The sequence below is a fragment of the Sparus aurata genome, chromosome 1, assembly GCF_900880675.1.
Source record: "Sparus aurata chromosome 1, fSpaAur1.1, whole genome shotgun sequence".
NCBI lineage: Eukaryota > Metazoa > Chordata > Actinopteri > Spariformes > Sparidae > Sparus > Sparus aurata.
In genome coordinates this window covers 295517-312155 of record NC_044187.1, presented here as the reverse complement: position 1 = coordinate 312155, position 16639 = coordinate 295517, and the positions used below count along the sequence as shown (strand labels likewise).

Sequence of the window (16639 nt, the reverse complement as noted above, 5' to 3'; positions counted from 1 at the left end):
GACAAACGTCTGATCAATAATCAGGCTGATCCATCAAACCTCCAGTTCTGTCTCCCTCCAACACTGACGTCATCAGACCCGTAACCTGTCCACACTCACCTTCTTCATGATGCCGGTCTTCCTCTTGCTGAACGTCGTGTACCTCCGCAGCTTGTTGTCGATGAACTCCATCTTGATCTTCACTCTTCCTCTGGTTTTCTTGCCGGGTTTGGCTCCTGGCACCCCGGGGCTGACCCCGCCGTGACCCCCGCTCAGCCCTCCAGAGGAGGCCGCGGACTGATGCCCCACCTCCCTCTCGCTCCTCTCCCGCTTCACTCCTCTCCTGTCCCCGCCGGAACCCGCCGTGTCCTCATCGTCCCCGGAGTCAGAGTCCTGGTCGGAGCCGCTGTAGACCAGCTCGGTGCTGTAGTCTCGGTCCTCAAACTGGCCTCTGTCGGTGTCTGTGTCCGGTCCCGGTGCTGCCGTGTTCACGGCGAGGGAGCTGAGCCTGGCTCCGTTACCTGCACGCCCGGCTCCGGTTCTGGTGCCCATTCCGGCTCCACTCGCCGCCAGCATTCCCCGCTGGACTCCGCCCCCCACGTCCCTCGAACCCGGGACTGAGCACCCCCTCCCGGCGGTCCGGTGCTCCTTTGGTAGCGGCGTGAACACCAGCAGAACCCCGGGGGTCAGAACTCCCGGGCGGGGTGGGCTAACACGACAACTCGCAGCAGCTAGCAAATGGCTACAGTTAGCAGCAGTTAGCGGTTGCTTTAGCAACAAGTAGAACGCCAGGAAACTCCGTGAATCACCGCGAGCAGCCGGAGCACCGTGGAGGGACACCAGCTCAGTGTTTCCGCCATTTAATGTGCCGCGGCTGATTAAACACAAGTTAAAGTTGTGTTTACATCACAGCGAGGCCCCGCCCACACACACACACACACACACACACACACACACACACACACACACACACACCTCCTCTGTGCGGACATGTCCGTCCGCTGTGCAATATAGATCTTCTTACAACCCGCACTTCACGCACACCACTCTATGAAACACCGCGAAGCTAATTAAGGACGTCATACTAATGAGTTCTACAGGATCTATTATATCAGAGAAGAGAAGTTAACAGAGGCAGTGCGGAGTGATACCAAAACACGATGTGTTGTTCGGACAGCGGGACTACTTTCCTCCATATAAAGAACGGTGTCTCCTTTTATGGCGATGCCGCTCCTTATATGGTCATCCTCTGCTTCTCAGTGAAAACTACACACAGAGGAGAGGAAGAAGATTTTTTAGATTTTTTAACAGCACTTTATTTACAGTTGGTTTAAAAAGAGAAGAAGAAAAAGAACGAGAAGAAGAAGAAAGAGAGGAAGAAGAAGAGGAAGAAGAAGAAAGAGAAGACGAAAGAGAGGAAGAAGAAGGAAGAAAAAGGAGAAGAAGAAAGAAGAGGAAGACTTTGACTTTCAAGTAACTTTATTTAAACAAAATTCTAAGAAACCTTTAAATACTTGTTCCAAAAGATGCATAACTAATCTCACAAACACTATAGAACAACCATCATTCTAAAAATGTAAAACCAAAGAGCCATCCCTCAAAGAGAAGAAGAGGAAAAAGAAAGACAGGAAGAAGAGGAAAGAGAAGAAGAAGAGGAAGAATAAAGAGGAAGAAGAAAAAGAGAAAGAGAAGAGGAAGAAGAAGATAAGAAGAAGAAAGAGAAGAAGTGTAAACACAGCAGGCAGCACCTGTCAGAGCTCAGAAGATAATGCATACAGACAGACAGACAGACAGGTACAGAGACAGACAGACAGGTACAGAGACAGACAGGTACAGAGACAGACAGACAGGTACAGAGACAGACAGGTACAGAGACAGACAGACAGACAGGTACAGAGACAGACAGACAGGTACAGAGACAGACAGGTACTGAGACAATCAGACAGGTACTGAGACAGACAGACAGGTACAGAGACAGACAGGTACAGAGACAGACAGGTACAGAGACAGACAGACAGGTACAGAGACAGACAGGTACTGAGACAGACAGACAGGTACAGAGACAGACAGGTACAGAGACAGACAGGTACAGAGACAGACAGACAGGTACAGAGACAGACAGGTACTGAGACAGACAGACAGGTACAGAGACAGACAGGTACAGAGACAGACAGGTACAGAGACAGACAGACAGGTACAGAGACAGACAGGTACAGAGACAGACAGACAGGTACAGAGACAGACAGGTACTGAGACAGACAGACAGGTACAGAGACAGACAGGTACAGAGACAGACAGACAGGTACAGAGACAGACAGGTACAGAGACAGACAGACAGGTACAGAGACAGACAGGTACTGAGACAGACAGACAGGTACTGAGACAGACAGACAGGTACAGAGACAGACAGGTACAGAGACAGACAGGTACTGAGACAGACAGGTACAGAGACGGACAGGTACAGAGACAGACAGACAGGTACTGAGACAGACAGACAGGTACAGAGACAGACAGGTACAGAGACAGACAGACAGGTACAGAGACAGACAAACAGGTACAGAGACAGACAGACAGGTACAGAGACAGACAGGTACAGAGACAGACAGACAGGTATAGAGACAGACAGACAGGTACAGAGACAGACAGGTACAGAGACAGACAGACAGGTACAGAGACAGACAGGTACAGAGACAGACAGACAGGTACAGAGACAGACAGGTACAGAGACAAACAGGTACAGAGACAGACAGGTACAGAGACAGACAGACAGACAGACAGGTACAGAGACAGACAGACAGGTACAGAGACAGACAGACAGGTACAGAGACAGACAGGTACAGAGACAGACAGGTACAGAGACAGACAGACAGGTACAGAGACAGACAGGTACAGAGACAGACAGACAGACAAACAGGTACAGAGACAGACAGGTACAGAGACAGACAGACAGGTACAGAGACAGACAGACAGGTACAGAGACAGACAGACAGACAGGTACAGAGACAGACAGGTACAGAGACAGACAGGTACAGAGACAGACAGGTACAGAGACAGACAGACAGGTACAGAGACAGACAGGTACAGAGACAGACAGACAGACAAACAGGTACAGAGACAAACAGGTACAGAGACAGACAGACAGACAGGTACAGAGACAGACAGACAGGTACAGAGACAGACAGACAGGTACAGAGACAGACAGGTACAGAGACAGACAGACAGGTACAGAGACAGACAGACAGGTACAGAGACAGACAGGTACAGAGACAGACAGACAGGTACAGAGACAGACAGACAGGTACAGAGACAGACAGGTACAGAGACAGACAAACAGGTACAGAGACAGACAGACAGGTACTGAGACAGACAGACAGGTACAGAGACAGACAGGTACAGAGACAGACAGGTACAGAGACAGACAGACAGGTACAGAGACAGACAGGTACAGAGACAGACAGACAGGTACAGAGACAGACAGACAGGTACAGAGACAGACAAACAGCCAATCCTTTGAAACCAGATTTTATTGTCATTTTATACACAAATGTTGAAAAGAAGGAAAAACAATATAAAACAGTTGGACTGTGAAAACAAAAAGGAAGTATTAAATTCAGAAACAGGCACCAAAAATCACAAAGAAGTTTGTTTTTAAAAATGATTTCACATCAAATATGGAGAAAATAAAAAGGAGAGCTGAGGGACAGAAACCACGTCAGAGTGGGTTCAACATGCTGATGGTGCTGAAACACCTGGAGAGACAACACAGCTGGATCACCTGTCAGTCACACTACGGATCTGATGCATCTGATTTATTTACACTGAAGCTTTAAAACCTTCAGGGGGACAGCTGCAAGTTCATCCACTCAATCATTCACTTCCTGTTTCTCTCTCATTCAACTTCAAACTGTGTGTCCTGTAACTGCATCTCGTCAGGACTCCGGACCAGGACCAGGACCAACCATTGGCTCCTCACTGTACTGATGTTGTTCAGATTAATCGTTCATCACATTGTTTGGACGGATCCAGGCTAGCAGTTTCCCTCTGTTTCCAGTCTTTATGCTAAGCTAACTAGCAGCTGGCTGTGTATTTACTGTTCTGTGACACTCAGGGGAGAAGAAGAGTGTTGAACTGTTCCTTTAAGCCTTCTGTTACTGATAAACAGGCCTCTGTGTGTGTGTGTGTGTGTGTGTGTGTCCATGGAAACATCAGACTGATGACCTTTCACACTAAAGGTCACTTTCCTGTTTGTCTGGAGGTCAAAGGTCACTTTGAAAATGTGACCAATAGAAACATACACGTTACATTTATTAAATGTTTCAGCACATATCTGATCAGTACTCATTGATTACCTGCATCACAAACATGTCAGCTCTGACATCATCTTCTGTTTGGCCAGATCACAGCCAATCAGGACGGAGAATTGATCAAATAAAGTGATGTCATCCTGTTGATATGATATGGGCTCGTTTGAAATTGCGGGTCAATGGGATAATAGATAGTCAGAGAGGGGCGGGGTTTAGTGTCAGGACCTGCTAACAAACATGAAATGCTCTGATTGGTCAGATCGATCTCAGCTATAGGAAGTGAGAAGTGAGATGTGAGATGTGAGATAACAAGGCAGCCAATCAGAGGAGGTGATGTGAAGGAGCAGAGGATGATGGGAAAGCATCTACAGGTTACGTCTGATGAACCAGATCTCGTTCCTGCGGTGGGGAACGCCGGGGTTCTCGTACACGGCGACCATGTAGTCGTCTCTGCGGAGGTTGTCGGTGACGCCCACTATCTCCCACAGCTGGCTGATCTGACGACCCACCGTCTCCTCTGTGGTCGTCCCAAAGAATGGCCTGTTAACCAATCAGAGAGCATCACATCATCAATACACACTGACACGCAGACTGATGCTCCTCCATGCTGCGTTCAGGGACCATCGACACATGACTACTGCAGCACCACCTTAATGATGACGATGAGCCTCTGACCTGGCAACGATTCTGATTGGCTCTCTGTGGACGATGGTGATGTCGGGGTCAGAGGGTTGAGGAGGGTTGTTCTGGAACTCAGCAGGCAGGAAGATCGACGTCTGAACGTCTTTTTCAAACGTGTTCCCGTCCTCCATCATGTGAACGTGACTGACCACCGGCACTGTCATCCCCAGGTATCTACCTGTTCACCAACACGTAATCCAAACACTATCAACAGGGAATCAAAACATTATCAATACTGATCACCAACACTCCTGATAGACCCCAAACTCTTTTATATTGGACTGAAGTTGTAGGCGGGCGGAGCCAACACTGTGATTGGGCGGAGTCTAACCTGCAGAGTTTTCTTTACAGATGAAGCGCATCAGTTTCATGAAGGCCATCGAGATGCTCTGCTCGTACAGATCCTCTCCGCTGGTCACTGACGCCCAGTGACCAGCAGGGTACACTCGCTCCTCATACAGCACCTCCCCCATCTGCAGGAGCACAGAGGAGTCACATGTAACACAGCACCTCCTCCATCTGCAGGAGCACAGAGGAGTCACATGTAATACAGCACCTCCTCCATCTGCAGGAGCACAGAGGAGTCACGTGTAACACAGCACCTCCTCCATCTGCAGGAGCACAGAGGAGTCACATGTAATACAGCACCTCCTCCATCTGCAGGAGCACAGAGGAGTCACATGTAACACAGCACCTCCTCCATCTGCAGGAGCACAGAGGAGTCACATGTAATACAGCACCTCCCCCATCTGCAGGAGCACAGAGGAGTCACATGTAATACAGCACCTCCTCCATCTGCAGGAGCACAGAGGAGTCACATGTAACACAGCACCTCCTCCATCTGCAGGAGCACAGAGGAGTCACATGTAATACAGCACCTCCCCCATCTGCAGGAGCACAGAGGAGTCACATGTAATACAGCACCTCCTCCATCTGCAGGAGCACAGAGGAGTCACATGTAATACAGCACCTCCCCCATCTGCAGGAGCACAGAGGAGTCACATGTAACACAGCACCTCCCCCATCTGCAGGAGCACAGAGGAGTCACATGTAATACAGCACCTCCTCCATCTGCAGGAGCACAGAGGAGTCACATGTAACACAGCACCTCCCCCATCTGCAGGAGCACAGAGGAGTCACATGTAATACAGCACCTCCTCCATCTGCAGGAGCACAGAGGAGTCATATGTAACACAGCACCTCCTCCATCTGCAGGAGCACAGAGGAGTCACATGTAATACAGCACCTCCTCCATCTGCAGGAGCACAGAGGAGTCACGTGTAACACAGCACCTCCCCCATCTGCAGGAGCACAGAGGAGTCACGTGTAACACAGCACCTCCTCCATCTGCAGGAGCACAGAGGAGTCACATGTAATACAGCACCTCCTCCATCTGCAGGAGCACAGAGGAGTCACATGTAACACAGCACCTCCTCCATCTGCAGGAGCACAGAGGAGTCACATGTAATACAGCACCTCCTCCATCTGCAGGAGCACAGAGGAGTCACATGTAACACAGCACCTCCTCCATCTGCAGGAGCACAGAGGAGTCACATGTAATACAGCACCTCCTCCATCTGCAGGAGCACAGAGGAGTCACATGTAATACAGCACCTCCTCCATCTGCAGGAGCACAGAGGAGTCACGTGTAATACAGCACCTCCCCCATCTGCAGGAGCACAGAGGAGTCACGTGTAATACAGCACCTCCCCCATCTGCAGGAGCACAGAGGAGTCACATGTAACACAGCACCTCCCCCATCTGCAGGAGCACAGAGGAGTCACATGTAATACAGCACCTCCCCCATCTGCAGGAGCACAGAGGAGTCACGTGTAATACAGCACCTCCTCCATCTGCAGGAGCACAGAGGAGTCACATGTAACACAGCACCTCCTCCATCTGCAGGAGCACAGAGGAGTCACGTGTAATACAGCACCTCCCCCATCTGCAGGAGCACAGAGGAGTCACATGTAACACAGCACCTCCCCCATCTGCAGGAGCACAGAGGAGTCACATGTAACACAGCACCTCCTCCATCTGCAGGAGCACAGAGGAGTCACATGTAATACAGCACCTCCTCCATCTGCAGGAGCACAGAGGAGTCACATGTAATACAGCACCTCCCCCATCTGCAGGAGCACAGAGGAGTCACGTGTAATACAGCACCTCCCCCATCTGCAGGAGCACAGAGGAGTCACATGTAATACAGCACCTCCTCCATCTGCAGGAGCACAGAGGAGTCACATGTAATACAGCACCTCCTCCATCTGCAGGAGCACAGAGGAGTCACATGTAACACAGCACCTCCCCCATCTGCAGGAGCACAGAGGAGTCATATGTAATACAGCACCTCCCCCATCTGCAGGAGCACAGAGGAGTCATATGTAATACAGCACCTCCTCCATCTGCAGGAGCACAGAGGAGTCACATGTAATACAGCACCTCCTCCATCTGCAGGAGCACAGAGGAGTCACGTGTAATACAGCACCTCCCCCATCTGCAGGAGCACAGAGGAGTCACATGTAACACAGCACCTCCCCCATCTGCAGGAGCACAGAGGAGTCACATGTAACACAGCACCTCCCCCATCTGCAGGAGCACAGAGGAGTCACATGTAACACAGCACCTCCTCCATCTGCAGGAGCACAGAGGAGTCACATGTAATACAGCACCTCCTCCATCTGCAGGAGCACAGAGGAGTCACATGTAATACAGCACCTCCCCCATCTGCAGGAGCACAGAGGAGTCACGTGTAACACAGCACCTCCTCCATCTGCAGGAGCACAGAGGAGTCACGTGTAATACAGCACCTCCCCCATCTGCAGGAGCACAGAGGAGTCACATGTAATACAGCACCTCCTCCATCTGCAGGAGCACAGAGGAGTCACATGTAACACAGCACCTCCTCCATCTGCAGGAGCACAGAGGAGTCACATGTAATACAGCACCTCCTCCATCTGCAGGAGCACAGAGGAGTCACATGTAATACAGCACCTCCTCCATCTGCAGGAGCACAGAGGAGTCACATGTAATACAGCACCTCCTCCATCTGCAGGAGCACAGAGGAGTCACATGTAATACAGCACCTCCTCCATCTGCAGGAGCACAGAGGAGTCACGTGTAATACAGCACCTCCTCCATCTGCAGGAGCACAGAGGAGTCACATGTAACACAGCACCTCCTCCATCTGCAGGAGCACAGAGGAGTCACATGTAATACAGCACCTCCTCCATCTGCAGGAGCACAGAGGAGTCACGTGTAACAGCACCTCCTCCATCTGCAGGAGCACAGAGGAGTCACATGTAATACAGCACCTCCTCCATCTGCAGGAGCACAGAGGAGTCACGTGTAATACAGCACCTCCCCCATCTGCAGGAGCACAGAGGAGTCACATGTAATACAGCACCTCCTCCATCTGCAGGAGCACAGAGGAGTCACATGTAATACAGCACCTCCCCCATCTGCAGGAGCACAGAGGAGTCACATGTAATACAGCACCTCCTCCATCTGCAGGAGCACAGAGGAGTCACATGTAATACAGCACCTCCTCCATCTGCAGGAGCACAGAGGAGTCACATGTAACACAGCACCTCCCCCATCTGCAGGAGCACAGAGGAGTCACATGTAATACAGCACCTCCCCCATCTGCAGGAGCACAGAGGAGTCACATGTAATACAGCACCTCCTCCATCTGCAGGAGCACAGAGGAGTCACATGTAACACAGCACCTCCCCCATCTGCAGGAGCACAGAGGAGTCACATGTAATACAGCACCTCCCCCATCTGCAGGAGCACAGAGGAGTCACATGTAACACAGCACCTCCCCCATCTGCAGGAGCACAGAGGAGTCACATGTAACACAGCACCTCCTCCATCTGCAGGAGCACAGAGGAGTCACATGTAACACAGCACCTCCTCCATCTGCAGGAGCACAGAGGAGTCACATGTAACACAGCACCTCCTCCATCTGCAGGAGCACAGAGGAGTCACATGTAATACAGCACCTCCCCCATCTGCAGGAGCACAGAGGAGTCACATGTAATACAGCACCTCCTCCATCTGCAGGAGCACAGAGGAGTCACATGTAACACAGCACCTCCTCCATCTGCAGGAGCACAGAGGAGTCACATGTAATACAGCACCTCCTCCATCTGCAGGAGCACAGAGGAGTCACATGTAATACAGCACCTCCTCCATCTGCAGGAGCACAGAGGAGTCACATGTAATACAGCACCTCCTCCATCTGCAGGAGCACAGAGGAGTCACATGTAACACAGCACCTCCTCCATCTGCAGGAGCACAGAGGAGTCACATGTAACACAGCACCTCCTCCATCTGCAGGAGCACAGAGGAGTCACATGTAACACAGCACCTCCCCCATCTGCAGGAGCACAGAGGAGTCACATGTAATACAGCACCTCCTCCATCTGCAGGAGCACAGAGGAGTCACATGTAACACAGCACCTCCTCCATCTGCAGGAGCACAGAGGAGTCACATGTAATACAGCACCTCCTCCATCTGCAGGAGCACAGAGGAGTCACATGTAATACAGCACCTCCTCCATCTGCAGGAGCACAGAGGAGTCACATGTAATACAGCACCTCCTCCATCTGCAGGAGCACAGAGGAGTCACATGTAATACAGCACCTCCTCCATCTGCAGGAGCACAGAGGAGTCACATGTAACACAGCACCTCCTCCATCTGCAGGAGCACAGAGGAGTCACATGTAACACAGCACCTCCTCCATCTGCAGGAGCACAGAGGAGTCACATGTAACACAGCACCTCCTCCATCTGCAGGAGCACAGAGGAGTCACATGTAATACAGCACCTCCCCCATCTGCAGGAGCACAGAGGAGTCACGTGTAATACAGCACCTCCTCCATCTGCAGGAGCACAGAGGAGTCACATGTAACACAGCACCTCCTCCATCTGCAGGAGCACAGAGGAGTCACGTGTAATACAGCACCTCCTCCATCTGCAGGAGCACAGAGGAGTCACATGTAACACAGCACCTCCCCCATCTGCAGGAGCACAGAGGAGTCACATGTAACACAGCACCTCCTCCATCTGCAGGAGCACAGAGGAGTCACATGTAATACAGCACCTCCTCCATCTGCAGGAGCACAGAGGAGTCACATGTAATACAGCACCTCCTCCATCTGCAGGAGTCACGTGGTCTGTGGTAGTTTTCGGGTCTTTACCTTCTCATGACAGGATATTGGTGTGAAGGGGAGGGGCTCCCTCTGCTGGTTGTTGCGGGTCATTTCCTGTATGGGTCCAGTCATTTCTGTCACACACACACATACATACACACACACAGTGGATATGTAGGACATCAGACTGAAAGTATTTAATATCATATTTATATATAAAATATTCTATCTTATCTAATATAAAGTAGGGCTGCCTGATAAATCGCATTTTCATCATCATCGCGATATGAACATGTGCAATAAACACATCACAAAAAAAAAATCGCCTGACACACGATGAATAAGAAAAATCATTTTGTTTACATGCACCTTGAGCATGCCAACATTTAGCCTATCAGACGGAGCCCCTGAAACAAGGGCCAATCAGATGAAGCCGCAGCTAGCCGTTAGCTACCCTGACAAAATGAATCGGCATCAGTTTGGTGGTGATTGCCAGGTTATGATGGCTGAGAGAGAGAAAAACCATGAAAATGTGGCCGATGAAGACCTTGTGTTGAAAAGAAACAACACTTCTGCTATATGGACTTATTTTGGATTCAGGAGAGACGACGTGTTACAAACACAGGTACTGTGTAAAACATGCCGAGCAGTTGTTGCATATTCAAGAGGAAACACAACCAACCAGCATCACCACCTGCAATACAACCAGAAAGACCTACACCAACAATTCAAAACTAACGTTAGCCAAACCACAAATGTCTAACATTAGTAGCAGCAAATCTAAAACCTTGCCATCATTGCAACAAAAGTCAATTTCTCAGAGTTCTGCCAGTGTGACTCCTTATGATAAAATGTCCAAACGCCACAGAGAAATAACAGACGCCATAACCCGTTATTTGGCTAAGGACATGATACCTTTTAACACAGTGACCAAAGATGGTTTTGTGAGTTTGGTAAAAACATCGGACCGAAGATTCCAGATTCCATCATGGAATTATTTCATCCAAGTCGTCATTCCAAAAATGTACAACGCATGCAGGGAGAGAGTGGAATCAGAACTGGGTCGAGCACCACAGGTCTCTGGTCCAGTCGAACAGCAGAGCTCTACATCAGCCTCACTGTACACTTTCTGGACCAAGACTTGGAACTAAAAACGCGGTGTCTACAGACAGCCTACTCCCCCGGAGAACACACTGGAGAAAACATGGCGTGTGGACTACGTGAGGCCTTGGCCAGCAGGCATTTGCTTCAATTTATTGAGATGATTTATGTATTCCCATTTTAGTACTGAACGTTAATGTTATTGTTGTCAATTGCATATAGTCTGAATATTGTCTGAATATTATTGATTTGAATAAAAAAACAGAAGAAAAACAAAATGCAATGCGTATATGTAAAAATGAGAATTATAATCCCAATTTTCCCCCCACTGCACGGTCAGCTCTTAAACGAGCCTTTTGGCTTATTCAGACAGACTTTAAATGTGCACTGTCCCTGTCACATAAACTAATAAACTAAACAATGGACGGCACACTGTTTAGTAGAGATGCACCGATCGATCGGCAACCGATCGCAATCGGCCGATAATGCCCCTATCGGTTTTGATCGGAGTTCTCCAAATAGATCAAATCAGGCCGATCAGATGACGTTTAAGTATAAAGACAGCTGCACTAACTGCATGCAGGGAGGGAATTTCATGGCCGCCGTTGCCCCGCGCCACAGTGGCCTCTGTGCCCCTGGCCCTGGTCAGCGTAGCGGGCTTGCCTTTAATTACAGCCACCTGAGTGCACAGTAGTCACTCACAGTAACTTCAGTGAGTCCGCGGTTCCTGCAGGTGGAGTCTCATCATCACTATGATCTCACGTGAAAGCCTCTCAAACAGCAGCAGCGTCTCAAAACAGAAGAACGAAACTTACAGCACAGCGAGCGAGCGCAGCCGGTTTGACATGATACGTAACTGACTTATGTGGTAGGATTTAGTCCGGTAAAGTTGGAAATATATTCACAGATTCGAACTTCCCGGATTAATAACGTATAAGTGAAACCTTGTTAAAACACAAACGACGGCTCTTTCCTACCGTAGTGAGGAAGACAACGAGCTACAACCGTATGTTAATCAGAACGAGCGTCTGGACATTAACTCTGGTCTGTATGGTCAGCCAGCTGTGAGACGAGGGCGCAGGGACCGTCTACAAAGTGCAACACCGAAAAGAGAAACTACAAAACATATTCAATAACTTCACTATTATTCAGAGTGTAGTGTCACCAAAATCACTCCACACATCAGTGGTCTCCTGCTGTTATTCTACTATTTTTTTGTTTGGAAAAAATGTGCTTTGCCATAATTTTGGGGAATTTCTATTTGGGAGAAATATTCAATAACACTAATATTCAGTGAGGTGTCACAAAACTCACCTCACTCTAACCCTCCTTAACAAAAACTACTTTCTAATGTCACTTTAACTTGATATTGGTATTAAAAAATGTTTTAATACATAATCCATGTCTTATTATAAATTATGATGTTATGGTATCAGTCTGAAAGGTAAATCAACACATTTTACTCAGTGGCCTTTGTGCCCTGTCATGTGGCCTTGGTGCCCCTGAAATGATGAAATTCCCTCCCTGACTGCATTCCCACTAGTAAGCTACAGTTACTCTGTGTAAGCTGAGTCCAAGTTGTCTCTAAGAGTCTCTAGAGTGTGAAATATTGCACATTGCCTCAGCCTGCAATAAAACGGTGGTCAATTCATGATACTTTCTCATCTCCTAATGTTTATACTTAATAATACAACGTCAATGTTGTGTAAGAAGAATCATTAATTAAATATATGAAAGTTATACAAGACAATGATATAGAAGAATTTATGGATTTGACGCTGTGATCGGTGATCGGCAATATCGGGATCGGCAGATGCTGCTTTTGGTGATCGGTGATCGGCCCCAAAAATCCTGATCGGTGCATCTCTACTGTTTAGTAAACACTTGAGCTTGACATCCAACTAACGTTTTTACATGATCTCTGTGCCTCCCCTGGGGGTGCCAGAGTTTTAGGGGATTTACATTGAGAACCTGCACATGGGACAAGTTTGCCTTCAGCGCTTTCTGGCAGAAACGTTTTGGATAGGGAAGGCAAACTTGTCCCACATGCTCTGTGTATATTGTTTTGTATGTAATCTATTGATTTTGAGCTCATGCAGTGGTTTAACGCCTAGGTTAAACTACTGCTAAATGTCACATAATGGTAGTCTGTCTCTCTCATAGTCCCTGATTCATTACTTTGTAATTATTACAAAATTGTTATATTGTGCAGTTAGGTTACAATGATTACTGGTAGATTTGAATAATTTTTCATTTCTTCTTTACAGAAAATGCTGTTACAGATGACAGCCGCATTACCCGTGCTGCTGGGCTTTGCAAAAAATTGGTGGGATATTTCTCCCACGGCTGGAAGGGGAACATGGCACTGAAAGAAGCACAGCAGGAGCACCACCTCCCAGAACACTCACTCATCCCAGAATGCTCAACCAGGTGGTGTTCGAGGCAAAAAATGATGGAGGGTCTTGGAGCAGCGGTGGGACATATGTGATGTCCTCTCGGCAGACCGAAAAACAAGGCACCTGGTTCCCTCCTGGCAGGACCTAGATGTACTTAAAGATGTCTATAAACCTGGCATTACACCCTTTGCAAGAATTTACTGATGCTCTCTCGCCGTGAAACTGTGTTAGACTCCCTCTTGAGAGATCAAGTTTGCAGACCGCTAGCTAACGTAGTTTTAGCATCCTCAGAAACGACCGCACGACAACAATACACTGCAGTAAATGGGTCCAAATATAAAACCGCCATCAAAAAGCCACAAATAATGCTCAGAGCAGCACCAAACTTCAGCAACATGAGAAACAGGGTTCCAGCAGGCATCAAACATTTGATATAGTTGCCGTATTTGTGGGAAAATATAAACAAAACTCACCACCCGAGAAGCCTTCCTTGTTGACGGGAAGTCCCGACGAGTCGATTACCGAGTGCAGTAGAGTCCCGCAGCTCAATGATGATCATTACTGCGGGACTCTACTGCACTCGGTAATCGACTGAGTCGGCTGTTCTGAGCATTATTTGTGGCTTTTTGATGCTGACACCTGCTGAATACTGGCCCCGCCCCCTCACCTTGAGGGACTGACACCTGGTGAGTGCTGGCAACAGCCTGCCAGTGTGCCAGCAGTCGCTCATCTTCATCCATTGGTTCGGGGTTGTCAGTGATGTCATCATCCAGCTGCTCATCGTCCAATCCATCAAGGTCTTCCAGAGAGATCAGAGCCATGGCTGCTGTGGGAGGAGACGACTTCTGAACTGCAGAAAGACGACGTCCAGCGACTGTTTGCAGTTCCTGCAAGACAGACAGACAGACAGACAGACAGACAGACAGACACACCTGTTAACAGTAGCCCTTTTCACACAGAGACACCAGTTATCGCCTCAGTGCAGTCTTCACACAGAACCAAGCGTCTCCGGCGTACAGACGCACCAGCTTGTTTGGATTATTGATTTTTTCTTCATCAGTTGTTGTTGTTTGTATGTATTGATGATGAATCACTCAATAAGGTAGTGATGTCACCTGGTAACATCTGATGTCACTGTTAAAATAAGATCAGCTTCTGTCTGCGGATGGAGTTTATATCTGTGTGTGTGGCTGTGTCTCAGTTCAGGGTCTGCATCCCTCAGAGTCCCAGTCTGAAGCTCCTCCAGATGCTCCTCCTTCTCCCTGTTTTTGGAGGATGCACCGCTACGATCCTTCGTGGCCTCACATATCCCAAGATTCTTTGCGCGACCGAAAAGAAGAAAGAAAGGGAGAAAATGGCGACATCGCGTGGCGTAGATCGCCACTTTCGCGGGGCTGAGCGGCAGAAATCATGTCATAATGGTAAAACATCATGTGACGCAACCAGGAAATGCTCCAAAGGCTAGACCATCACATTTAACAATGGCCGACGAGGTTAACAAGGTCTCTCTGAAGGATGTGTGTGTGTGTGTGCGTGTGTGTGTCTGTTGAGAAGCTGAAGTGAGAGAGACAGCGAGATTCTCCCAGTGGCATCAGCAGGTAGTGGCACTGCAGTGGCAGTCTGTGGCATGTTCGTGGCACCCGCTCGGCAGTTCAGAAACGCAAGAATAATATAATATAATATAATATAATATAATATAATATATATATATATATACATATATATATATATATATATTTACACATTAAAATATAAGAATAACAATATTACATTTTTGTGCAATATTTTACATTCACATTTACGCTATGGAACAAATATTAATATATATTTAGATAATATTAAGAAGTGCAAAACAAAGAGAAACTGTGCAAACCTTTGTACAGTCAAATGTGTAAACAAGTAAAGATGCCACAGGCTGCCGCTGGGAGGAACTCGGTGCTGCTGTGAACCGATGATCAATCTTCTTTTACTTTGAAAGTCAGTCAGACTTCCTGTAAACAAACAGTGAATCATTATTTTATATTTCGTTTGATTTGATTAAACCAGTCGAAGTTGAGCCAGTGTCATTCTATAAACCGGGCCAGCCTGATCCACCCGAACACTGCAGTACCTCTAAGATCCAGAGTGGATAACCCGGATCACAGTGTTTGTTTATTTTCTATCCGGACCTGACAGATTGGAAGTGGACCAAAACCTCTACAGATCTGTTACACACATGATAACCGTAGAGTTAAACACGTGTTTTCAGTGTAAACCGGTCCGGGTCTGGTTCCGGACCGTCGGGCTGTTGTGCCCGCCAGGCAGGGCTCCGGGAGAGAAAGTAGGTCAACCCAGAATTCGGTTCCAACAGTCGAGCACATGCCGCCGAGCCGCTTCAGACCGTCTCAGTTCATCCCGAACTACCAACTGGACCACAGAGGGCACGGTTCAGCTAGAACAGGAAGCAGAACTGGACCGGGTTTGGCACTGTTAACATGGTTAGCATGGTGCTGCCTCTCTGCACCACATTAGCATTAAGCATTTAGCCTGGTTAGCACAGTTAGCGCGTGTCGCCAACCGGGCCGGACCGGGTCTAACCCGTCGTCCAGCAGGTGTTTGTCTCACCTGGTTCTGGTCGCACCTGTCCGCCACCAGGTGGGTGTGCAGCTGCTGAACCCGTCCGTCGATCTCCGTCACGACTGCTTCTTCTTCTGTTTCCGGTGGACTGCAAATACTTCAAAATAAAAGCTTGCAGATAAAAATTCTGAGTCATGAAGGTTTTTATTTTGAATCGAGCGTCAGAACATCTTGGTTCTGTCAGACATCAGTTCATCAAGTGACACGTTTGTCGCCTACAAAGATAATTTCATACCCGAGTGAGCTGATTCAGACGTTTCCTCAAACATGACGTCACATACACAGAAGTGTCCGAACAGCTTTTATTCTTTTGTTTCCTGTTTCATTTGATGTGTTTGGCCCTGACTCATCAGCTGTTTGTCTGTTGATGTTTATTAGTGATAAGACATGAAACAGGAAGTGACG

General features: G+C 48.3%; 2 protein-coding genes across 8 annotated transcripts in view; both read right to left on the bottom strand.

Moving 5' to 3' along the window:
- The window catches only part of LOC115583016 (serum response factor-like), a 102437-nt gene extending 100570 nt beyond the window's left edge, over positions 1-1867 (bottom strand). For 3 of the 5 annotated variants that reach the window (XM_030419397.1, XM_030419414.1, XM_030419406.1), the window contains exon 1: positions 100-1867. In XM_030419397.1, coding sequence (XP_030275257.1) covers positions 100-555 — 456 coding nt within the window. In that variant the 5' untranslated portion in view covers positions 556-1867. The remainder of the gene's footprint in view (positions 1-99) is intronic. The other 2 variants (XM_030419379.1, XM_030419388.1) reach the window with 1 other exon arrangement.
- A 1618-nt stretch (positions 1868-3485) lies between these two features.
- soul4 (heme-binding protein soul4) lies at positions 3486-16348 on the bottom strand. Of its 3 annotated transcripts, none has more exons than XM_030417825.1 (7): positions 16223-16335; positions 15492-15609; positions 14286-14505; positions 10170-10255; positions 5296-5437; positions 4959-5142; positions 3486-4823 (listed from the first exon to the last, which is right to left on the bottom strand). In XM_030417825.1, exons 3-7 carry the CDS (start codon positions 14437-14439, stop codon positions 4649-4651), a joined length of 741 nt encoding a protein of 246 aa, XP_030273685.1. In that variant the 5' UTR covers positions 14440-14505; positions 15492-15609; positions 16223-16335; the 3' UTR covers positions 3486-4648. The 3 variants fall into 3 exon arrangements, with proteins under 3 accessions (XP_030273685.1, XP_030273692.1, XP_030273676.1); XM_030417832.1 differs by lacking the exon at positions 16223-16335 and adding an exon at positions 15729-16197 and having other exon boundaries at positions 4484-4823; XM_030417816.1 differs by lacking the exon at positions 15492-15609 and having other exon boundaries at positions 4484-4823; positions 16223-16348.
- Positions 16349-16639: the final 291 nt, after the last annotated feature.